Here is a 24083-nt window from a genome sequence, read left to right as displayed (position 1 = left end):
TTCCGTAATGTCACAGAAAAGAAAATCAACATTTCACCTGCGCCAAAGCATCCATGTCGACACTAAAGCCAGCAAAAGTAACTACGGTTTTAGTTATTTTTCTACTTTCACTTTTATTCGTGAGGACACATTGAGCCTCTCCAATTTTCTTGTTCTCACTACCCACTGACTGCCAGATCCAGTCAGAGCGCATGCGTTTTTCTTGTATTGCCCCAACCACCGCGCGGCGCCTTCGGTGTGCGTTCGGTTTTGTCTGGCCGAGTGGATTTTCGCCTGGCAAAGTTTTCGGCGCTTTCTGGATAGCAGATGAGTGAAAGAAACAATGGTCGCTCGCCGCCATCACTGTGGCGACTCGACGGAGTGCAATGCGTTCGCTTGAGCGCAGCCTCTCCGTGAAGCCTTGTCTCGCCGGTGTAGGATACTGAGCAGTATGCGTATGGTTCTGTGTAAAGCAAGCGTCTCGCATTTTATTCAATATTCCTTCGGTGGCCCCATTAGGTGCCCAAAGTAGGCATTCAATTGCGGCGAACGTGCTTTCCTTCGCGTTTTTTTTTATTTAGGTACTCCGGCCCCACAGAAGAAAAAGAAACATTGTTGCGGCACAGCGAATTTCTGCGTGGTAAAAGTTCGATTTCGTTACTTCTTTTGCGGAAAGTAATGGGCCATGGGACGCTTCAGTTTCCGGATACTCTTCTGATATTGCTATACGCGTGTGGTATTTGATTGTTTTAATGAGGCGCGTGGGCGCCATCACTCGAGAAAAGAGGAGGAAGAACGAACTGGGCTCGCGCTGTGAATCTACCCGGTCAGCGCTGCAACCACTGTTCTAAATATAACCTGTAAATAGTTGCTCGTCTTACTGACTCCTCCTTCGCGTAACAATATTGTTGCAGGAAGAGAGCAGGCCCACGAGTGTAAAATAGTGTATATTTACAACTAAAGTTAATGGCGTTCAGGCAGCTACAGACTTCGTCTTCCTCTAGTCCAATCCAACTTCTTCCTTCACCGTAACATCACCCTCCCGGCGGAGTAGCTCCGTCCCGGTACAAGTTATAGAGCCTCACTTAATGGGGGGACATAGGACTTCAGCCTGGCGACGTGAACAACATCGCTGGTGACGTTGGGAGGCACTGAAGGCTGAGGCGAACTGGGGTGATCTCGTATGTCACATGGGACAGTTGGCGTAAGATTTGGTACGGACCAGAATAACGGGAAAGTAGTTTTTTCGACAAGCCGACGCGACGTGAAGGCGTCCAGAGAAGGACAAGGGAACCAGGGGGAAATGGGAGTCTTGGTGCTGAAGGTCGTAGCGTCGCTTTTGAGAAGCTTGCGAGACTGTGAGGCGATGACGGGCGACTTCTCGGGCCTGGGCGGCTAAGTCAATAGCACCGCGAGCGTAATCAGTGCTGGGTGATTGTACTGCGGAAGGTAGCAGCGTGTCAAAGGGCAAGGTGGGGTCGCGGTCATACAACAGGTAAAATGGTGAAAATCCGGCAGTGTCGTGACGGGACGAGTTGTATGCGAAAGTGATGTATGGTAAAGCGACGTCCCAGTCGCGGTGATCGTCGGAAACGTACATGGCCAGCATTTCAGTTAGCGTGCGGTTGAGTCGCTCGGTGAGGCCGTTCGTTTGGGGTTGGCACGCGGTAGCAATCTGGTGTTCTGTAGAACAGGAGCGGAGCAGATCATCGACGACCTTCGATAGAAAGTAGCGGCCGCGATTCGTCAGCAACTGGTGAGGGGCGCCGTGGTGCAGGATGACGTCGTATAGTAAGAAGTCGGCGACATCTGTAGCGCAGCTGGTTGGAAGTGCTCGTGCGGTGGCATATCTCGTGGCATAATCGGTTGCTACAGCAATCCATTTGTTTCCTTTGATGGAAATTTGAAAGGGGCCAAGGAGGTCTAGGCCCACACGGAAGGGCTCTGTAGGGATATCAATTGGTTGCAGCAAACCAGCGGGAGACATAGCAGGCGTATTCCGGCGCTGACACAGGTCGCAAGAAGCGACATAACGGCGCACAGAGCGATAAATGCCGGGCCAGAAGAAGTGTCGCCGCAGGCGGTCGTATGTACGAGTGATGCCCAGATGTCCAGCAGTAGGAGCGTCGTGAAGTTGCTGGAGCACGGCTAGTTGAAGGTGCTTGGGAACGACCAGGAGGAGCTCCGGACCGTCAGGACGAACTGACTGACACTGAAAAAACTTTATTGGTCGAAGTATTTACAGGGAGTGGGTGGAACAGTCCTTAAGGGGCCGTTCCTTATAATGACTAGGTGGGCTCCTCATTACAGGAGCCCATTGGCTGTAGCCGCGGCTCGGGCACGGCCGACCAGGGCCTTCTGGCTTGCCAGGTTGGAGCAGCCGAGCAGGGCCGCCTCCCAGTCCTCCCGGGTAGGGTTGGGTATAGGGGGAAGGTGCGGGGTTGATTGGCATGCCCACACCATGTGGAAAATGTCCGAAGATTTTTCCTCACAGTGCGGGCACTTCCCTGTGCACGCGGGTTCGAAATGTTTTTGGACTGCCGGGCACAACAGTGTTTCAGTATAGAGGCGAAGGAGTAAACGCTTCTCCGCCTTCGTGAGGCCCTTACAGGGCTTAGGAAAGATTGCATGGCCGTACTGGTAGTGTTGGGTGATTTCCTTAAAGGTAAATGCCGGATTGGGGTCGGAGCCCGCAGCGAAGGGAGGCGAGTGCAATGCCCGGAGAGTGAGCGCGCGGGCAGCGGCGTCAGCCGCTTCGTTGCTCTCGAGACCCTCGTGCGCGGGAGTCCATACTATCGTGCGGGACGCGGGGACTCCGATATAATTGCTGCCTTGAAGCAAGAGGTACGCCAAATAGGGAATAAAGCCCCTTTCGATGTTTTTGCAGGCCCCTCGCGAGTCGCTAATAATGACCCGCGAGTCCTGATCTGCGGCGGCGATCGCGATGGCCACCTCTTCCGCATGTGCTATGTCTTGTGCTTTGAACGTAAGGCCGTTCACCGCGGTGTTATGGTGGACGACTGCGGCCGTATACCAACCCCCATGGTGCGGGCCGGAGGCGTCCACGTAGAATACTCCGTGCTTGTTCCCATAATGACGTGCCAATCCTTCGGCCGGCGCCTCGCGCCGGCCACTATCGTCGTCTCTTGTCATGTTGGCCGGAAGAGGGTGCACGTGCAGGGCGTATCTCCAGATTTCTGGGATGCGCACGCGCTCTTCCGTCAGTGTTGGATATTGGATGTGAAGTCGGGCAAGAAGGCGACGACCCGACGGCGTCTTTGAGAGTCTTGTGTAGTGGTTCGTCAAGTGTGCTTCTCGCAGTTCCGCGAAGGTGTTGAGCATTCCCAGGCCGAGAAGGCGCTGATTGGATGTGTTGACCGGGAGGTCGAGAGCACGCTTGTAAATTTTGCGGAGAATCACCTCGAGGGCGTTCTCGTCAAACCTGCGAAGGTGGAGGTAAGGAGTCGAGTACAACACTCGACTGGTTACGAATGCGTGCGCCAGCCGCAAGGCGTCTTTGCACCGTAACCCCCCGTGTTTATTGGAAATCCGGCGAACCATGGCGGCCCACCTGGTCCCCCACCTTGCATAGTTTGGCCAGTGTTGTGTCGACTCGGCGGTGTTTATGAATAAAGAGACCCAGTACTCTGATCTCATCGTGTTCTGTGATGGGTCCATTTGGGAGGGACGGTTCGATTTTGGTAGTGCACTTCGGCGAGGGGCGAATGTGCACAAATTGGGATTTGGCCGGGGAGCAGTGAAGGCCGCAGCGGCGGGCGTAAGCATCCACGATCTCCGCCGCTTGCTGCAGGTTGGCTGCAATGTCTCCTACTGATCCGTGTTTAGCCCAGATGGTGATGCCGTCGGCATACAGCGCGTGCTGTATGCCTTCTACATTCCCCAGCTTAGCCGGGAGTTTCAGCATTGCCAAATTGAATAGTAGGCGTGCGAGGACCGCACCCTGCGGGGTACCTCTGGTGCCTAATTGGTAGGGGCCGTGTTCTTCATCTTGTATCCGTATGTACGATTGCCAGTCGGCGAGAAATCGCTTAACGTATTGAAACGTGTTGTGTCCACAGTTGGTTTGGGAGAGGTGCGTCAGAATTATGTCGTGTGTGACATTGTCGAAAGCCCCCTTCAAATCGAGGGCGAGTAGTGCCTTGTCATTGAGGGGGTATTCGACGGGATTTAGAATTTCGCGGTCTAGTTGAAGCAGAACATCTTGCGCGGGCCGGTGCGGGCGGAATCCGAACATGGTGTCTGCGAAAACGCTTTGGTTTTCCAGAAACTCGGACAGCCTATCTCGCACCATAGTCTCCATCAGCTTTCCCACACAAGACGTGAGGGAGATGGGGCGGAGGTTGTCCGTGGTTATGGCTTTGCCGACTTTCGGAATGAAATTAAGTGACCAGGGCGGTCTTCCATTCGATTGGGAGAGGTGCCTCATGGAGCCAGATTGAATTTATGTATGCGAGGAGCGCCTCGTAGGCCGGATCAGGAAGGTTGTCAAATAATTTCACTGTTATTTTGTCTCTTCCCGGCGCCATTCCTCGCTTCATTTTAGTGAGGGCCGCCTTCAGGTCATGGAGCTGGAACGGTTGGTCCAGCTCCGCGTTCTCGGAACTTGCATACGAGTACGCTGGCCCTCGGGGGTCCTGTTGTATACAGAGGTATTGATCCCGTAGCTTGCATGCTAATTTTGAGATGTCTCCGTCGAAGCTATGGATAGTCCGTTGGCGATGTTTTTGTGTCTCGGCTCTGGTTTGAGTCGGATCGATCAAGGCGCGAAAGAGACGCCAGGTGCTCCGGCTAGACATTTGTCTAGCGGCCGTGTTGCATCGGTCCACCCAATTCGAGTCGGCGAGCTGGGCCGCGTACTCTGCCGCTCGTTGGGAGAGCTCGGAGATGCGAATTTTGAGCTTCCGATTGTGTTTTTGGCGGCGCCACCTGCGGACGAGGCTGTGCCGCGCCTCCCATAGGTGCAGGAGGTGGTTGTCCACCTCCGGCGTGGCTTCCGATAGTTGAACTTGAGTTTCCGTCGAACGAAGCTGTGCAACCAATTCTTGTGACCACGCGTGGTAACCTTGTTCGTGGATAGGGGCCGAATTAGTGTAGTTTTGCCGGAACTTGGTCCAGTCGGGTAGGGGGGCTTGGGCGTGGGATCTTGCCAATGGTTTGCTTCTGACGGTTGTGTTTAGTATGCAGTGGTCACTTTCGAGGGTTTCCTCGGTGTTGGCCCATTCTGCGTGTCTAATGTTTTTGGTGAAGATAAGGTCCGGACACGTGTCCCGAGTCACGGAGTTACCCACCCGCGTTGGATGCGCAGGGTCAGTGGGAAGAGTCAGGCCCAGCGTGGACGCAAGTTCCGTCAGCTTGCGCCCGCGCTTCTCTTCACGCACGTACCCCAGAGTGTGCTGTGAGCGTTGAAATCGCCCACGATTACCAGAGGGTCCCTGCCCGCAGCCTTCAGGGCGCCACTGAAGAAGGCTGCGAAAGTTACATTTTTGAGCTTGGGAGAACAAAAGATGTTGAGCATATGTAATGGTGTGTTTTGTTTCTTAAGTGGTAGAAGGGTGACCATCACATAGGAATAATCAGTATTGAGTTCCAAATCAACCTGGTTGGCTGTATAATTTTTGTGCACGCAGATACAGGAAGAGGGCTCCAGCTGGAACGTGGTATAATTTGTAAGGATGGCGCCACTCCCTGGCTCCTGGAGGGCAACCACCGAGGGGAGTGAAGCGAATGTTGACAGGAAAAGCCGGAGGTCCGCCCGCTTGGCGCGGGAGCGGAATCCCCGGCAGTTCCATTGAGTAATTTGGATGAGGGTGGCCGAATTGGTACGGGGAGAGCGCCTAATTTGAGGGCTGTCCGCTATGGTCATTGAAAGGAAAGGCCGATTGCAGGGACGCTGCTCCGGAGCCAGCACTCGCGGGGAGGGGAGCATCCTCCATTCCGGAGAGCGAGCAGCTGTCAGTCTTCTACTTCAGTTTCAATGGTGCGGCGCGACGTTTTCGGACAGCGGCCTGACACGTCTTTGATAAGACCGCCGGTTCGTCGGACGCCACGCGAGGATTGCGCGATCTGTTGTGCGACGATTGTCGGTATGTTTTCAGTTATTTTCGCGATGGCGGAGGTGATTGCCGCGGAAATTTGACTTTCTAGGGTATTGAAACGGGCGTGCATGCGCGCCTCTAGACGGGCCTCAAGGGCAGCTGCCGCGCTCAGTGTTGCCTTTGGTGCCGCGGGCTCACTCTCCATAGCCTCGGTTGGGGGGGTAGAGGGGGGAGTGGCAGGCTGTTTTGACTGCGATTCCAGGAGCGAAATATTGTTGAGCAGCGTCTCAATTTGGCCCTCGAGAGCTGCTATCTTGACTTGCTCGACACTGCGTGCCGCAGGGGGGGAGGAGGTAGGGGGGGAGGAGGAGGCCACCCTGCCCGTACCGCTCACCTGTGTTCCGTGTTTCACGGCGTTGGTCCAGGCCCTGGCCTCGCCGCGTGGTCGCGACGTCGACAGCTGCCGCCGTGTGGTGGCTGCTGCGTCGGTGGTCGCTTGCCGGCTCCTCCAGTATGTGGCGCCGGCTTCTAGGTGTTGCTGGTGTTGCTGTTGTCCCGGCTCGGTGACTCACCGGGGAGGCCAAGATGGCGGCTCTTCTTCTTGGCCGCCATTTTCCTCTTTGTCCCGCCCTTTGGGGCGGCCATCTTGTGTGTGCGGAATTTTGCCGCACACTCCCGCGAGTTTGTGGCGTGTCCACCGCCACAAACAGAGCACCGCGGAACACACTCGTGAGGGGCCCTCACCCTCTCCACAAGCGGGGCTTGTTGCCCGCAGAGTCCGCATGTGTCCTGCTGCATGTTGGGACAAGCATCCGCTCGGTGGCCGACAGCCCCACACAGGCCGCAGGCCGGGATTGTCCGGTAGTAGGTTTGCACTGGGATGAGCACGTTCTTATAGTGCACAAAATGCGGCTTCTCCCTGCCGGCGAAGGTCACCCGTGCTTTGTTAGAGGAGCCGAATTTCCTCACCTCGGCGATGGTGCCTGCTCTCCATTGCACCTGCTGCCGAAGGAATTCGGTGGTGTCAGAGTTGCTGACGACGATGACGCCGTGGCAGACATCGCCTCCGTCTTATATACCTTTATTCATAAAAACAAGTGGTACAAAGTGCCAAGGCATTAGGAAAAAAGTTGCTACAAAAGCAACTTGACTGGTCCTAATAACCAGAGGGTCCAAAAGGCAGCAGACAGCAAGGAGCGAGTCTAAGGTATCCGTAGAGCGGAATCGCCCCACGCTCGGTGTTGATTGAGAAGTCCGCGAGGAGCTGATCTGCCGCCGCCGGGTTCATGGTGTGGATCAATATCAGGTTTTGTTCACGGGACGGCAGAACCGCAACAGACCTTGCCACCTCAGGCCCGAGGTAGGCCGTAATGGCGGCACCGTAGCGGTTCTCCGAAAAGGTTTGGTGCAGCGACACATGTTCGCGTGGCTTGAGCACGACCACGAAGTCGTCAGGGCCCGGTTTTGTAAATGGGCGAGGCTTCCAGTTGGTAAGGGTCTTGCGTTTGCTTCCCGCAGCGCGCGAGGCAGGAGGCTGCGTCTTGGCGGCCGGTGTGCCGGAGGCCGGGACGGCGGTGGATGCCGCCGTCTTGGCTTGAACGAGCGAGCGACGCGCGACCGCTTCATTGAGAGATTGGTGCCGAAATGTCGGAATAGGAGCGGAGTTTTGATCTTCTGATGTTGAAACCGTCATCCAGGCCATGGCGTCGGGATCGTAACCACTCAGGAATGACGCGGGAGCCGTCATTTTACCTCGGGAAGCCGGTTCCACGCCGCCGGGCGTCGGCGTCGCCGTTTGGCCTAACGGCGTCGTCCTCGCAGGCGGGTGTAATTCGGTTTTAAAATCTTCAAAAGTGGTCCCACCTGGTGAACATTAGTATCCACGTGGTCCAGACGGTTTGCTTCGTCAATTGACGTTGGTCTTGTAGGGTGCAGAGGATTGAGCCGGGACTCCAGACTCCAGACGTCGCCAATATGGAGGAAGCCGGAGAGGGATAGAACATTGATGTTCTAGTCTGCATCGGTATCGTCCGGTTGATCCACGGGATTGCGGGACAGGCAGTCTGCATCTTTATGCAGGCGCCCTGACTTATACATAATAGAAAATGTATATCCTTGTAGACGCAAGGCCCAACGTGCAAGTCGTCCAGTTGAGTCCTTCAAAGAGGAGAGCCAGCAGAGGGCGTGATGATCTGTTATGACGCAGAAGCTCCGACCGAAAAGGTACGGCCGAAATTTCGCGACCGCCCATACGAGCGCGAGACATTCTCTCTCAGTAATGGAATAATTTCGCTCGGGCGTGAAAAGAAGGCGGCTAGCGTAAGCGATGACACGATCTTGGCCCTGTTGACGCTGAGCGAGGACAGCGCCGATGCCATGACCACTCGCGACAGTTCGTACTTCAGTGGGCGCAGAAGGGTCAAAGTGCGACAGAATTGGGGAATTTGTAAGCCGCTCAATCAGGGTAGAGAACGCTTTCTCCTGCAGTGGTCCCCAAGAGAAAGAGACGTCTTTCTTAAGAAGGTCAGTGATAGGGTGAGCGATGTAGGCAAAATTTTTCACAAATCGCCGGAAATAAGAGCATAAGTCCAGAAAACTGCGGACATCGTTTGCTGAACAAGGTACAGGAAAATTTCGCACGGCGTGAACTTTCTGTGGATTGGGTTGGATTCCGGCGGCGTTTACGAGATGGCCGAGCATGTTAATTTCACGGCGACCGAAATGGCACTTGGAGGAGTTTAGCTGAAGGCCAGCTCTGCGAAATACGGAGAGTATGGTTGTGAGGCGCCGCAGATGGCTCTCAAAGTTCGGCGAAAACACAATCACATCGTCGAGGTAACAGAGGCATGTAGACCACTTCAAGCCGCGCAAGAGAGAGTCCATCATGCGCTCGAATGTAGCTGGCGCATTGCATAATCCAAAGGGCGTAACTTTAAATTGGTACAGATCGTCCGGTGTGACGAAGGCGGTTTTCTCGCGGTCCATCTCATCGACGCTAATCTGCCAATAACCGGAGCGGAGGTCAATTGATGAAAAGTATTGGGATCCGTGAAGTGTTGCGTTTCGCCTGCGACACGTGGTTTTGCCGGCGCGACTGCGGCAGGGCGGCAGACATTTTGGCCCGATCGTCGTCGCCGCAACACTCATCGCCAGGTGTTTCCAGGCGCGACTGCGGCGATGCGACCGCAAAGGATCACCCTCGCATTCCAGTCATTGTGCCCGAAACAGGCGATGCCAAAGCAGGGACCATCCTCTCATTACAGTCATTGTGCCCGACCGGCAGCGCTTCAACAGGGTGCTACGAGATCGTGCTCGACAGGGTGCTACGAGATCGTGCTCGACATGGTGCTACGGCATCGCTACGACAGTGTGCGTCACCATTAGCCCATTGTACATTCACGTGCTCGTCTTTTGAGGGGTTCCTTCTTGCCCTCAACTGCGAGAGTATAAAAACAGCTGCCCCCGGACGCCAAAGGGAGGGCTCCGATTTCTTCTGTTGAGTGAAGTGCTCTCCCGTCTCTCTACTTCGGTCAAACCTGACCACCAACTCTTTGCGATGTTAAAATAAACAAGTTGTTTCGTTGTTACCAGTCGACTCATGCTTTGCCGGGACCTTCGGATGCTTCCAGTTGTACCCCAGGCCGCCAGGCCAACGCTACCCTTGGGGCTTGCGACCCAGGTACAACCACGGGCGTCAGCGCCGAGTTCCCAACAGATCGTACCAGCAGTCAGATCCAAACATCTGGTGGCAGCGGTGGGATCGCCTCCGACTTCAAACATCTGGTTGGCAGCGGTGAGATCGCCTCCGACTTCAAACAACTGTCTGCCAGCGGTGAGATCGCGACAACGGAGGCCAGCAGCGAAGAGATGCAGTTGACGGTATGCTGAGCAGCTCAACGACGATCCGGGAGCAGTGCAACGAGCCCTGTGTGACGACTGGTTGCCTGCAGCGGAACGACTGCGCGGAATTCCTGCCTGCGAGGTTTGGTGAGTGCGGGACTTTCTTCTTCTGAGCTTTGCCAGGCTTTTGTTAGTGTCAGAAACAGAGCTGGTAATTGTGGTTGTCGTTGCTGCCGGGTTAGTTTGCGGCAAGACAATAGTAAGCAGTAGAGAAAGCAGCATTCAGAGCAGCCATGGATTTGAAGTCGTTGCGCAAACCGAAATTGTTGGAGCTTGCAAGAGAGTTGGGTCTGGATGTCTCAGACAAACTCAGAAAACCTGAACTGCTAAAGGCTATTCTTGAGTTAGAGGCTGAGGATGACGAGCTGTCGGAATGCCTTGAGACTATTGAGGAGAGGTCAAAAAGACAGGAGCGCGAACTTAAAGAACAGAAAGAAAAAGAAGAGCGTGAACTTAAAGAACAGAAAGAAAAAGAAGAGCGCGAACACGCTTTGGAAATGAAGCGTCTCGAGGTAGAGATGGAACGCGCTCGTAATGGAAGTCAGGCACACGGTGCAGGAGAACGAGTATTGTTCAAAATGACTGACCTGATGCGGCCGTTTAAGCTTGGAGAGGACATTGGTTTGTTCCTGGTTAACTTTGAGCGAACGTGCGAGAAGCAGGGGTTCTCTCGGGAAACGTGGCCACAGCGCTTGCTCACTTTGTTACCCGGCGAGGCGGCCGACGTAGTCGCTCGCTTGGATAGAGAGGAAGCAGAGGATTTCGACAAAGTAAAATCGAGTCTGCTAAAAAAGTACCGGCTGTCTGCGGAGGCGTTCCGTCGGAAGTTTCGGGAAAATGAGAAAGGCAAAAGTGAGTCATATACAGAGTTTGCGTATAGGCTTATGTCGAACATGCAGGAGTGGCTCAAAGAAGAGAAAGCGTTTGGTGACCACGATAAAGTTCTGCAGTGTTTCGGGCTAGAACAGTTTTATAGTCGGTTACCGGAGAACGTGCGATACTGGGTCTTGGATAGGCCAGACGTTTGTACGGTGGCTAAAGCCGCTGAGCTAGCCGAGGAGTTTGTGACGCGTCGGGCTCGCGGAGCTAAGGACGGTCAAAAGGGTGAATTTGGCTCGAAGTTTGAGAGGCCAAAGTTCACACCCATGAGATTAAAGGGGGACACGCGTAGTGCGGATGCGAGCGAAAGCAGTCCGACCAAACGTAAAGAGACGGCGGCAGCCAAACGCAGAAAGCGGTTCGAGATGAGGCGAGCGCGCTTGTGTTATACGTGCCAGAAGCCGGGTCACTTTTCGGCGCAGTGTCCGGAAACAACACCAAAAGTTGTGTTTTTTTCAATAGGCAGCACTGACGAGAACATGAAGCTTCTCGAGCCTTACATGCGAGACCTCCTCGTGAACGGGAAAGAGTGCCGAGTGCTTCGCGATTCCGCAGCTACGATGGATGTAGTTCACCCATCTTACGTAGAACCCCATATGTTCACGGGCGAGTGCGCGTGGATCAAGCAAGCCGTGGAAGCTCATAGCGTGTGTCTGCCAGTAGCAAAGGTGCTTATTGAAGGACCTTTCGGAGCGCTTGAGACGGAGGCGGCAGTGTCATCTATGCTGCCCCCCCAGTACCCGTACCTATTTTCAAACAGGTCCGATCACCTCCTGCGCGAGAAGGGGCTTTTGTTTGGTGAAGCTAGTGTTCAGGCCTTAACCAGATCGAAGGTTCGGGAGCTCGCTGCAAAGGCGGTAGTTGCGGGGCCGACGTTATCAAACAACGAAAAAGGGTCAGAGGCGCAGCAAGCTGATATTCAGAGCACGCCCGAACTGAATAAAATTGAGTCTGTAGCGTTGAAGGCGCCAGATACTGGAGAGGAAAATCCCGATTCGGGAAAGTTAGAAGAGCTATCTACTGATTTGCTCATCGCGCCTACGTCAGACGGACTTGATAGGTTGCTAAAAGTCAGCCGGACGGCTTTGATAGCCGAGCAAAAAAAGGATGGCAGCCTGGAAAACGTGCGCTGCAATGTCAAAGAAGGTATCGCCAGGAAAACTGCGCGTTTTGTGGAAAGGGGTGGAGTCCTGTACCGGAAGTATCTAGACCGCCGAGGAGTGGAGTTCGATCAGCTGGTCGTGCCTCAATGCTATCGTCAGGATCTGTTGCGCTTGTCACACGGGGGTTCGTGGTCCGGACACCTAGGAGTTAAGAAAACTAAGGACCGTCTCTTGCAAGAGTACTATTGGCCAGGGTGTTTTCGGGACGCAGACTATTTCGTGAGGACATGTGACACTTGTCAGCGGGTGGGCAAACCAGGGGACAAATCGAGGGCGCCGTTGAAATTGGTACCTATCATTACGGAGCCTTTTAGACGGCTCGTTATTGATACTGTGGGACCTCTGCCGGTAACAGCCACGGGGTACAGACACATTTTGACTGTGATCTGCCCAGCGACAAAGTTCCCTGAAGCAGTGCCGCTTAAAGAACTCAGCTCAGTTGAGATAGTTAATGCACTACTGTCCATATTTGCGCGAGTTGGTTTTCCTGCAGAAATTCAATCAGATCAGGGCACAGTGTTTACTAGCGCTTTGACGACAACTTTTCTCGAAAGGTGTGGGGTAAAGCTGCTACACAGCTCAGTGTACCACCCACAGTCGAATTCCGTTGAGAAGCTCCACTCCGTCATGAAGCGCGTGTTGAGAGCGTTGTGTTTTGAACATCGAACTGACTGGGAGCTGTGTTTGCCTGGGGTGATGTTTGCTTTAAGAACCGCGCCGCATGCGGCTACGGGGTTTTCGCCAGCTGAACTGGTGTACGGTCGCTCGCTTCGATCTCCGCTTCGCATGCTTCGAGAATCATGGGAAGGTAGGGGCGACGACCCAGTCGTGGTGGAGTACGTGCTTAAGCTCCTCGAACGCTTAAGAAGGGCACATGAGTTGTCAGGTGAAGCAATGACAAAGGCCCAGCAGAGGGCCAAGGTTTATTATGATCGGACAGCCAGGGCCCGTCGTTTTGAGGTTGGCGATGAGGTCATGATATTGCGCACATCGCTAAACAACAAACTAGACGTGCAGTGGGAGGGCCCAGCGCGAATTGTTCAGAAACTGTCGGACGTTAACTACGTGGTAAGTCTGCCAGGAAAGCGGAAAGCACAGCAAGTTTACCACTGTAATCTGCTCAAACCTTATAGACAAAGGGAAGCAGTGGTGTGCATGATGGTAAACGTTCCTGAAGAGCTTCCGGTCGAGCTTCCGGGACTAGGCTCAGTGACGAACAGGGAAGACACCGGTCAAGTCATTAGTGACCTTATCAGTAAAGCACCGCTGTCGCCTGAGCAGAAAACCGAACTACACCAGCTATTACAAGAGTTTCAAGGTCTGTTCTCTGAGAGGCCTGGTAGGACTTCGGTACTTACTCATGATATAGAACTTACCTCCCCAGAGCCAGTACGATCCAAGGCGTATCGGGTGTCACCCCGCCAGAGCGATATTATGGAGGCGGAGGTAAAGAAAATGCTACGGCTCGGTGTTATTGAGGCAGGTGAGAGTGATTATACCTCCCCTTTGATTTTAGTTGAGGTACCGGGCAAGGAACCTCGTCCTTGCGTCGACTACCGCAGGCTTAATTCCATCACTAAGGATCAACTTTATCCGATCCCTAACATCGAGGAGCGCCTTGAGAAAGTTAGTAGCGCTCAGTTTATTTCCACCCTAGATCTTGTCAGGGGTTATTGGCAGGTTCCACTTACAGAAGAGGCTAGTAGGTATGCGGCGTTCATTTCACCAATGGGAACATTCCGTCCTAAAGTGTTGAGTTTTGGTTTGAAGAACGCGCCATACTGTTTTTCAAGCCTCATGGATAAAGTGTTGCGGGGACAGCAAGAATTCGCTTTACCGTATCTAGACGACGTAGCGATATTCTCCGCATCCTGGTCTGAGCATATGGCACACTTGCGGGCAGTGCTAACCCGCCTGCGCGAAGCGGGCTTGACAGTCAAGGCTCCTAAGTGCCAGTTAGCACAGGCCGAGGTTGTCTACCTCGGTCACGTGATTGGTCAGGGTCGTCGCCGCCCCTCTGAAATAAAAGTGGCCGCTGTGCGAGACTTTCCGCAACCGCGCACAAAGACCGATATTCGGTCGTTCTTGGGTGTCGCCGGCTACTATCAGAGGTACATCCCTAGGTACTCTGATATCGCGGCTCCCCTGACGGATGCTCTAAGAAAGACAGAGCCTCAAACAGTCGTCTGGGACGAGACAAAGGAAAGAGCTTTTAGCGCCCTAAAGAGTGCCCTAACAAGCCAGCCTGTGCTACGATCGCCAGACTATACAAAAGGGTTCATTGTTCAGTGCGATGCTAGTGAGCGAGGCATGGGCGTTGTACTGTGCCAACGGGAAAATGGAGAAGTAGAACACCCCGTCCTGTATGCTAGTCGTAAGCTGTCCAGTCGTGAGCAGGCGTATAGCGCCACCGAGAAAGAGTGTGCGTGTCTCGTGTGGGCCGTTCAGAAATTGTCATGCTATCTAGCCGGCTCGAGGTTTATCATTGAGACGGATCACTGCCCTCTCCAATGGCTGCAGACCATCTCTCCCAAAAATGGCCGCCTCCTGCGCTGGAGCCTCGCTTTACAACAATATTCCTTTGAGGTGCGTTACAAAAAGGGGAGTCTCAACGGTAACGCCGATGGCTTAAGTCGAAGCCCCTAACGTAGGAATCAGCCTCAAAATTGTTTGTTACTGATGTTTTTCTTCTGAGGCAGGATTTTTTTTAACATATTGCTTTTGTTTAGTGTTTCAAAGTGATGATATGCTTTCTAGTGCAATTTTCCAATTTGTGGACGCGTTCTGAGTGATGCTAGACTACTGTAAGGAACTAGGCAGTGGTATAAAAAGGGGAAAGAGCCTGGCAGGGCTTAGTGAGGGTTGTGCCGTGCTTGCGGACTGAGCGGTTGAGTTTCAGCGTAGTTCTAACGCTTGCCGGGAACGAGAACAAAAATGTGAACTCTCCCGAAGTCACTTTGCAGTGTCCCGTGCGAACCTGAACGAGAGAACGAGGCCTTCTCTGTGCGCTGCGCTCAAGAAACGTCGAGGGACGCCCGACTTCGGTTATGAGCATCATCGAGCGACATCCCTCCGGCCAGCGGATGCAGTCCCCTGTCCATCGGGATCTCCTTCCCCCGGCGGGGCGGTCTGTTGCGTTTCGCCTGCGACACGTGGTTTTGCCGGCGCGACTGCGGCAGGGCGGCAGACATTTTGGCCCGATCGTCGTCGCCGCAACACTCATCGCCAGGTGTTTCCAGGCGCGACTGCGGCGATGCGACCGCAAAGGATCACCCTCGCATTCCAGTCATTGTGCCCGAAACAGGCGATGCCAAAGCAGGGACCATCCTCTCATTACAGTCATTGTGCCCGACCGGCAGCGCTTCAACAGGGTGCTACGAGATCGTGCTCGACAGGGTGCTACGAGATCGTGCTCGACATGGTGCTACGGCATCGCTACGACAGTGTGCGTCACCATTAGCCCATTGTACATTCACGTGCTCGTCTTTTGAGGGGTTCCTTCTTGCCCTCAACTGCGAGAGTATAAAAACAGCTGCCCCCGGACGCCAAAGGGAGGGCTCCGATTTCTTCTGTTGAGTGAAGTGCTCTCCCGTCTCTCTACTTCGGTCAAACCTGACCACCAACTCTTTGCGATGTTAAAATAAACAAGTTGTTTCGTTGTTACCAGTCGACTCATGCTTTGCCGGGACCTTCGGATGCTTCCAGTTGTACCCCAGGCCGCCAGGCCAACGCTACCCTTGGGGCTTGCGACCCAGGTACAACCACGGGCGTCAGCGCCGAGTTCCCAACAGATCGTACCAGCAGTCAGATCCAAACAGAAGGCAGTCAAGAGCGTCATCAATGCGAGGCAGGGGATAAACATCCTTCTTTGTTATCCTGTTGAGGTGACGGTAGTCAACGCAGAAGCGCCACGAGTTGTCTTTTTTCTTTACTAAGACAACCGGTGAAGCCCACGGGCTACTGGAAGGTTCAATTATGTCCTTGTCCATCATCCTGTCTACCTCTTTCTGTATGATGGCCCTTTCTGTTGCGGAGACACGATATGGCCGCCTATGAATGGGGCTGGTGTCACCGATGTTGATGCGATGCGTGACAACAGATGTCTGGCCAAGTGGACGGTCGTCCAAATCAAAGATGTCCCGATAAGATGACAGGAGGTGACGAAGAGCTGCTGTTTGCTCGGAAGGAAGGTCAGGGGCGATCATCTTAGAAACATCGTCCGTAGGCATCGAGTACGGAGGAGTGGGTGACAAAGGTCCGTTGGTACTGAGGAAGGATTCAGAGGTCAAAGAAGAAACCTCAAATTCTTCCAAAGGAGTGATATGCGCTATGAACACACCGTGTGGCAGCACATGCGACGAAAATCCAAAATTGAGGATGGGCACGCGAGTGCAGCTTTCGCGGATCAGGAGTAAGGTGCTCGGCAGGGCAATATTGCGCGACAGAACCACGTCAGTAAGCGGCGACACGACGTACTCGCCATCAGGTACGGGAGGACAGGGCGTCAGGAGGACATTTGTAGCCGCCTGTGGAGACAGCCTTGCAAACTCAGCAGAACATAAGCGGTGTGAAGCACAAGTTGTTCACCGTGAAGCTGCCGAAGCGTCGGCAGGAAGCGGCAGATCCAACTGTACAACACCTGCAGACCAGTCAATTTGTGCAGAGTGTTTCGAAAGGAAGTCGAGGCCGAGAATTAGGTCGTGCGGACAATGTTCAAGGATGATAAATAGAACAACCGTATAATGGCCCCCAATGGTCACACGTGCTGTGCACATTCCAAGGACAGGTGAAGCACTCCCATCGGCGACTCGCACAGTGCCCGGTATGGCAGGTGTCAGAACCTTTTTGAGCCTTCGGCGGAGAGCAGCGCTCATAACTGAAAGCTGCGCTCCTGTATCAATGAGAGATCTAACAGGAACGCCATCAACTTCAGTGTCCAGTAGATTTCTACATGTAGGCAGGGTCAACAGAGGATTTGTGGGCCGGGTCGGAGTTGCAGCTTCACCTCCGGGAGCTGCACCGCCTAGTTTCCCGAAGCGAAGCGACCGGTTGCAGAAGGGGACGAAGAGCGGTGAACGAGAGGCGAACGGGACCTACCACCTTGCGGAGACGGGGAGCGGCTGGATCTGGGTGGAGCACTGTCGGCGTTGATGTTCCTAGTCGGCGTATAGGGCGAGAAAGTACGATTGTCTGGTATTTGGCGGTAGTGACTCGGAAACGACCACCGATGAGGCGACGACCAGTGGTTGCGGCAATGACGGGCGATATGTCCAATACCAGAACAATTAAAGCAGCTGGGTTTATCATCCGTTGTGCGCTAGTCAGCTGGGTTGCGACGGGGTGGCGGAAAGCCTTGCATCTGGGAGCGAGTGGCCGGAGAAATCTGGTAGGTGTTTGTATGGCGGACCGAGCAGAGAGATGGAATGCCCAAACTTGCTATTTCCTCCCGAATGACCGCTTGTATAAGGCAGATAGCGTGCACGCTTTCCCGACATTCGGGACGAACTGGAGCCGGAGCAATGGCCTCAAGCTCACGGCAAATTATGCGCGTGATATCTTCCGGTCCTGCGTGCTGAACGAACTGCGGCGGGTCTTCGCAAGAAGATGTCGTGGCGGTATTTGGCAATCGGTCTAAAGTTTGAGCGATGCGGCGGCCCTTCGCTTGTTCTAAGCGCCGGCACTTCTTTACAATTGCATCCACCGTGGAACAATCCTTACACATCAGGAGATTGAAGGCATCGTCTGCAATACCTTTCAGTATCTGACCAATCTTGTCTACATCGGTCATGTTGCCATCAGCCTTGTGACAGAGGGCCCGCGCATCCTGTATGTACATGACATAGGATTCTGTGGACGTCTGAGCGCGGCACGCAAGTTCTTTTTTTTTTGCTGCCAGCTGACGACCGACAGGTCTGCCAACCAGGTCTCGCATTGTTTCTTTGCAGACATCCCATCTCGTTAGGTCAGCTTCGTGTGTGTCGTACCATGGCTTCGCAGTTCCTCTTAGATAAAATATCACGTTTGCTAGCATCATTGTTAGATCCCACCTGTTGTTGTCGCACACTCGCTCGTACATCGTAAGCCAGTCCTCGACGTCGGCGTTGTCCGTGCCACAAAATGTCCCTGGGTCCCGCGGATGAGTGAGGATGACCGTTGGCACGGGCTGCTGAGGCGTTGTCGCTTGCGTCGGTTGACTTGCCATTGTGGCGGCAGGTAGATGACGTCCGCTGCGAAGTTCCGTGATTGTACCCCGCACCTTCCACCAAAATGTCGCAGGAATAAAGCAGGCCCACGAGTGTAAAATAATGTATATTTACAACTGAGGTTAATGGCGTTCAGGCAACTAGCAGACTTCGTCTTCCTCTAGTTCAATCCAACTTCTTCCTTCACTTCACCGTAACAATATTATTGCGATAGGAATTATATGGACACTCCAGGCGCGTTCCTGCCGTCGCCGTCGTCCCCATGTTCCGTATAAAGTCCATCGACGATAATATCGTGACCGCCGCATCGACGCATCTATTACACGATAACGTCGACAGCGCGCCGCATGCTGCATGTGCGAGTGAAATCTAGAGGGGGGGGGGCAGGGGTGGCATGGGTGAGCCGACGATGGTGGCTCAGTCTTGTGTGCGCTAGGAAGAAAAGCGGGGAGGAAGCGCGGCATTTTCTATCGCGCGCGATACATCGGGGGGAGTAGAGGGAGGAAGGGGCGGTCCTTAGAATTTTGTGATCTGTGAATCTGTGATTGCCCGCCATGTTTATTTGCCTTGTTTGATGTATTATATACAGTGACCTTTTCTTAGATATGCAGATTTATTGGGGATTTGTATTTTTACGTAAATATCTTGTTGCAAGGTTTTGTGTATGCGTGCACAGAACTTTGTTTCCAGTGATCAAGCCGTATGTTCGCATTTGTATATTCCATTGTATCTTCGCATATCTAATGTACGAGGGCGATTCAAATGAATGTGAGCCAAGCCAACCCGCGCAATAACGGTTCGGTTCATTATATGCGAGGCATGCGCGTAGCACACAGGCATGTCTCATTTACAAAAGTGACACACAGGTGTGACGATAAATGTTTATTAATGCTCTCATACACTGGGCTAAACACGGCTGCGTGACATAATGGACGCTCCAAAGGTTGAACAGCGTGGTGTCGTGAGGCTTTTGACAGGTGAAAGTGTCTCCTAAAAAGAAATTAGTCACCGTATGGCTGCTGTGTACGCTGAAAATTGCATTTCATTGGCCACAGTGAAGCATTGGAGCAAACTGTCCAAAGAAATACGTGATAGTTGCATAGACGGTTCATGATCGGGCCAACGTACGCCACCGTGCAATCACCCCCCCCCCCCCCACACACACACAATTGCAAAGGCTGATGATGATTAGACAACGGAGGATACGCCTCTATGTACTGGCAGAGTGTGTGAACATCAGCCACGGTTTGGTTCACACCATAATTCATGAACATCTCGGTTATCAGTTCTTGTGCATGCAATGGATGCCAAAGATTTTGAACCACCACCAGAAGACGGAGAGGTTCGGCTCTACCTTGACTCATCTGATCTGGTATCAAAATGAGAATGACGACTTCTTGTCTGACGACCGTGGACGAATCATGGTGCCACGATTAAGAGCCTGAAACACGACGGTAATGGTTACTGTGGAAACATTCGAATTCACTACATCGAAAGAAAGCAAAGGCCGTCACTTCCGCCGGAAAGGTGTTGTTGACTTTCTTTTTCGATCGTCTGGGGCCATTACTGATCGAATTTGCTAAACCTGGAGAGACTATCAATCGTTTGCGATATTGTGAAACGCCGGGTGGGCTGCGTGCCGCGGAGAATTGACGAATGGGGCCATCTTGCTCAACGACGATGTCTGTCCCCACGTCGTTGATGTTGTTAACACACAAAGGGCAAAGTTCAAGTGGGAAACGCTGTAACATCCGCCATACAGCCCAAGCCTGTCGCCTTTCGACTTCCACATTTTGGGGCAATTGAAGAAACAGCTCAAGTATAAACCAGACTCGTGTAGCACGATGGCGTCAAAGAGTCCGTTACAGACTTTTTGAAGCAGCAACCTAAGGATCTTTGTGAGACGGGAATCGTGCGACTCGTTAGTCAGCAGGATAAATGTCTAAATTATCATGGAGACTGCTTTCAAATAAAGTACCCCGTTTGTCATATGCATTGGCTCACTTTCATTTGAGTCGCCCTCGTACATTTTCCTGAACTCCAGCTTTTTATATGTGATCTCTGTTGCGACTATGATTTCGGTGCAATTACAATACACTACGGGTAAAAGCTGCTCCAGCGCAATACATTGGAACGAAAAACAGCGTCATTGAGATTTTTCATTGGCTGTTGCTTATGTACGAAAATGTAAACAAGGTGCTTGGATGACAAAGTTTCATTAGAATATTTGTCCTCAACTTGTTCATTTAACGGCCTTTACATTTTTCATATCAGCGGCATGCATTGCTTTGCTGGTTTCGAACTGATATAGTTCTAATTTTCTTTACTTATTAGACAAAATCCTGGAAGCATTGATATCGGTTATTTCGGGCATAATTTTTGGGACATACAAGTGTATTCTTTTATGAAAAGATACATATTGTCACGTGGTGGTGACGCTGAAGAACAGTTTAGCAATACTGTGAACGACAAAACTCGCTTTAATTAAAACCGACAAGACAGGCTACACTTATAGCACAACGATAGCGGCGAACACGGTGGGCGATCGTCGAAAATCTGATCAACGGGTCAAGCGCGTCGGATTTTATACATCAATCGTCGAATGTTCCAGACTAATCGTTAGGGCCCGAGTGCCTTCCACAAAGTTGGACTTTCCCACCCCCGCACCCGGGGCTGAGCCGAGCGGAGGCGGTGCTGTTCACACAAGTGCAAACTGGTTCCTTACCCACCCCAGTGTTAATGACTCATCTATACCCGAAATTATATGTGAGTGATGTGTGTCGCGTGTGCCAGCGCGAGAGGGCCACCCTGATGCACATCCTATGGGATTGCACCAAGTTCCCCGACGAAACTTCGACAAGTACAGCGATTCCGCAGCGACTCGCGGCTGCGGCGGAATGCTACGACCACGAAAGCCAAGCCTGGACCGTCCAGCAGGTCTCGGCGGCTCTTGAAAGACAAAGGCCGAGCGAAACCGACGGAACGTTGCTCCTCAGGGCGACCGGCGACCGACCGCGGGAGTAACAGGCGCTGGAGTTGAGTAGAGACCACCCGCTGAGAAGACGTCAGGGCCCGCGTCACGGCGCCATTTAGTCATGGTGTCGTTCTGCAGGCGACTACATGAAGATATTTCTCTCTCTCTCTTCCACAAAGTTCTACACCATTCGCGTCAGGCGATGACATAAGATAACACAAGGTTCGGTGACAACAGAAAGCGGACAGAAGCATCGATAACTTTACAGAAACTTCGGATACATGCAGGCGCGTCCCGCGCTGTGCGATAACATTTGATAGGCGGCGAAACGTGGTCGCCCGATAAAGATAACTACACGTGTCATTACCCCCTCTTAAAAAGCATCGACCCGATGCTGCAAACAAATGAAAGTAATAAAGAAAAGCACTCGTAGCAAAGAAAACAACAAATAAGGAAGTTCGTCAGCGTCCGTAAAATGGTTTAAGGCGCACCGCGTGGACCACTTCAGATCGTGCGCGGCGCCGCTGTGAATGCGAAATGCCGTCTGGCCCGACCTCATAGTCCAGTGCGCCAATACGTCGGATGACCTTGTAGGCTCCGAAATAGCGTCGCAGTAGCTTCTCACTGAGTCCTCGTCGGCGTATCGGGGTGATGAAGGTGGCCTTTTCGCGATCTCTTTCGTCGACTTCTATTTGCCAATAGCCAGACTTGAGGTCCATCTACGAGAAGTATTTAGCGTTGCAGAGCCGATCCAATGCGTCGTCTATCCGTGGGAGGGGGTAAACGTCCTTCTTCGTGATCTTGTTCAGACGACGATAATCGACGCAGAAACGTAGGGTTCCGTCCTTTTTCTTCACCAGGACAACAGGGGATGCCCACAGGCTTTTCGACGGCTGATGATGTCGTCGCGCAGCATTTTGTCGACTTGTTCTCTTATAGCTTCACGTTCTCGCGGCGAAACTCGGTAAAGGCTCTGGCGGAGTGGTCGAGCGCACTCCTCAGTGATTATGCGATGCTTGGCGGCTGGTGTTTGTCGAATCCTCGATGACGTCGAAAAGCAGTCTTTGTATCGTCGGAGCAGACTTCTTAGCTGCTGTTGCTTAATCACGGGGAGACTTGGATTAATGTCGTAGTCTGGTTCGGGAACCATGGTCGTTGGGCAGATGCGGCGGAATCCGAGAGGCCAAACGCATTACTGGTTTCCAGAATTTCCTCGATGTACGCGATCGTCGTGCACCTGTTGATGTGCTTGGATTCCTGGCTGAAGTTTGTCAGCAATACTTCAGTTTTCCCTCCATGCAGTCGAGCGATCCGTCTTGCGACGTAAATTTCGCGGTCGAGCAGTAGACGTTGGTCACCCTCGATGATGCCTTCTGCGTCGGCAGGTGTTTTGGTGCCGACTGAAATAACAATGCTGGAGCGAGGCGGGATGCTCACTTGATCTTCGAGCACACTCACGGCGTGGTGACTACGATTGCTCTCCGGCGGTATCGCTTTATCTTCGGACAGCATTATTGACTTCGAGTTCGGGTCGATGATTGCGCCGTGTTGGTTCAGGAAGTCCATACCGAGGCGATGAGGCGACGAGGCGATGAAATCAGATAACATTAGGTTCGGCGACAACAGAAAGCGGATAGAAGCATCGATAACTTTCGAGAAACTTCGGATACATGCAGGCGCGTCCCGCGCTGTGCGACATTTGTTAGGCGGCGAAACGTGGTCGCCCGATAAAGATAAGTACACGTGTCAATATTTTACTTGTCTTGGCAGTGTGTAGCGTTCCAATTTGCTTTGCAGCATCTTTGGCAAAGGCAATGCAGTTATCAATGTATTTGATCCCTGGACAAATTTTATGAGGAGGAGGCCGAGACGCAACGCGAGCTGCAACATGAGACCCCCCCCCCCCTCCCCCTAGTACGAAATTTCTGGCTACGCCACTGTACATGATGTATTATGAGAATTCATGTCTTTTGACATTTATATATCTGTAAAATCACCTACCTGTAGAGTCCTTACTATGCCTGACCATGCTTATTTGTGCAGTGCTGCTGAACAATAGATATGGATGCAATGAATGTTTACACATTCGAAGCATATGTAAGATGCTTGTTTTACAATTGTGCCCGTTGCTTTCGGTTGGTATTGCTTATTAGATTTTTCAAATGCATGCTTCCCTTGTGTAATAGCCTGACAAAGTTTAAGGGTTCAATAAATGATGATCAACAAATGAAAGCGCAAGAGCTTTGTTTTACCTATGACTCCCATTAAAATGCGACTGCCTCGGCTGGCAATTCAACTCCTCACCTTGTGTTGGCAGCTGAATTCTATAGCCACAGTGGCAGGCGAGTAAATTGAACATGTTTACAGATTTTTTCTTGCATCTATGTAGGTAAAACTTCCAGTAAGTGTCATTGAATAAACTGCACATTGTGTGTAGTCGAAATGTAGAAATTGCTTTCACAATCCCAGGGTGATACGGTCTTGCAAGTACCATAGTACTTCATTACTTATGAAGGCAGTGATAGTATGGGTTTACACACTAATAAATGTGACCACAAACTTTTTAGGAACTGTTATCAGAAGCATGTAAGGCACAAATGTTTCTGCACACTTGATTAGCTGTGGACGTGCAAAGACCGTTTATACTTAAAATATTCACAGGAAGGGATGCAACTGGCTGACTTCACTGCACAGTTTTCATTTACTTTTCTTTAACGTGTCGTCTTCTACCGTTTCGTCTACACAAGAACAGGCCGTTTGCCTGCTTTTCGCACTGTTGCACGAGTTTCACATGAGGGTGCAGGAAGGTGTGTTGTCACTGTACCACTATAGCAAACCAATAATTTGTTAACTGTAGAGTTAATTACCGTTCAAAGCAAATGTTAATGCAAGTGCAGTAAGGATGCGAAGTCCTCAACATATTCAAGGT

At 52.4% G+C, this 24083-nt stretch overlaps 3 protein-coding genes across 3 annotated transcripts in view; all 3 read right to left on the bottom strand.

Annotated features, from left to right (window-relative positions):
- The window catches only part of LOC142559393 (arylsulfatase B-like), a 250385-nt gene that overhangs the window by 44284 nt on the left and 182018 nt on the right, over positions 1-24083 (bottom strand). The window lies entirely within an intron of this gene.
- Positions 2284-3221, bottom strand: LOC142560902 (uncharacterized). Its single transcript, XM_075673318.1, has one exon. The coding sequence runs from the start codon at positions 3130-3132 to the stop codon at positions 2284-2286; it is 849 nt and encodes a 282-aa protein (XP_075529433.1). The 5' UTR covers positions 3133-3221.
- On the bottom strand, positions 6564-7950 carry LOC142560900 (uncharacterized). Its single transcript, XM_075673316.1, has 2 exons — positions 7236-7950; positions 6564-7108 (listed from the first exon to the last, which is right to left on the bottom strand). Exons 1-2 carry the CDS (start codon positions 7780-7782, stop codon positions 6564-6566), a joined length of 1092 nt encoding a protein of 363 aa, XP_075529431.1. The 5' UTR covers positions 7783-7950.

The sequence above is a fragment of the Dermacentor variabilis genome, chromosome 10 (assembly GCF_050947875.1).
Source record: "Dermacentor variabilis isolate Ectoservices chromosome 10, ASM5094787v1, whole genome shotgun sequence".
Lineage (NCBI taxonomy): Eukaryota > Metazoa > Arthropoda > Arachnida > Ixodida > Ixodidae > Dermacentor > Dermacentor variabilis.
Note: the sequence above shows the minus strand (reverse complement) of the source record. Positions and strands in the feature narration are given on the sequence as shown.

Coding starts and splice junctions, on each gene's coding strand:
- LOC142560902 (XM_075673318.1), bottom strand. CDS start 3,132: ATGACAAGAGACGACGATAGTGGCCGGCGCGAGGCGCCGGCCGAAGGA.
- LOC142560900 (XM_075673316.1), bottom strand. CDS start 7,782: ATGACGGCTCCCGCGTCATTCCTGAGTGGTTACGATCCCGACGCCATG. Junction 7,109..7,235: donor GCTCTACGGATACCTTAGAC/TCGCTCCTTGCT, acceptor ATAAAGGTATAT/AAGACGGAGGCGATGTCTGC.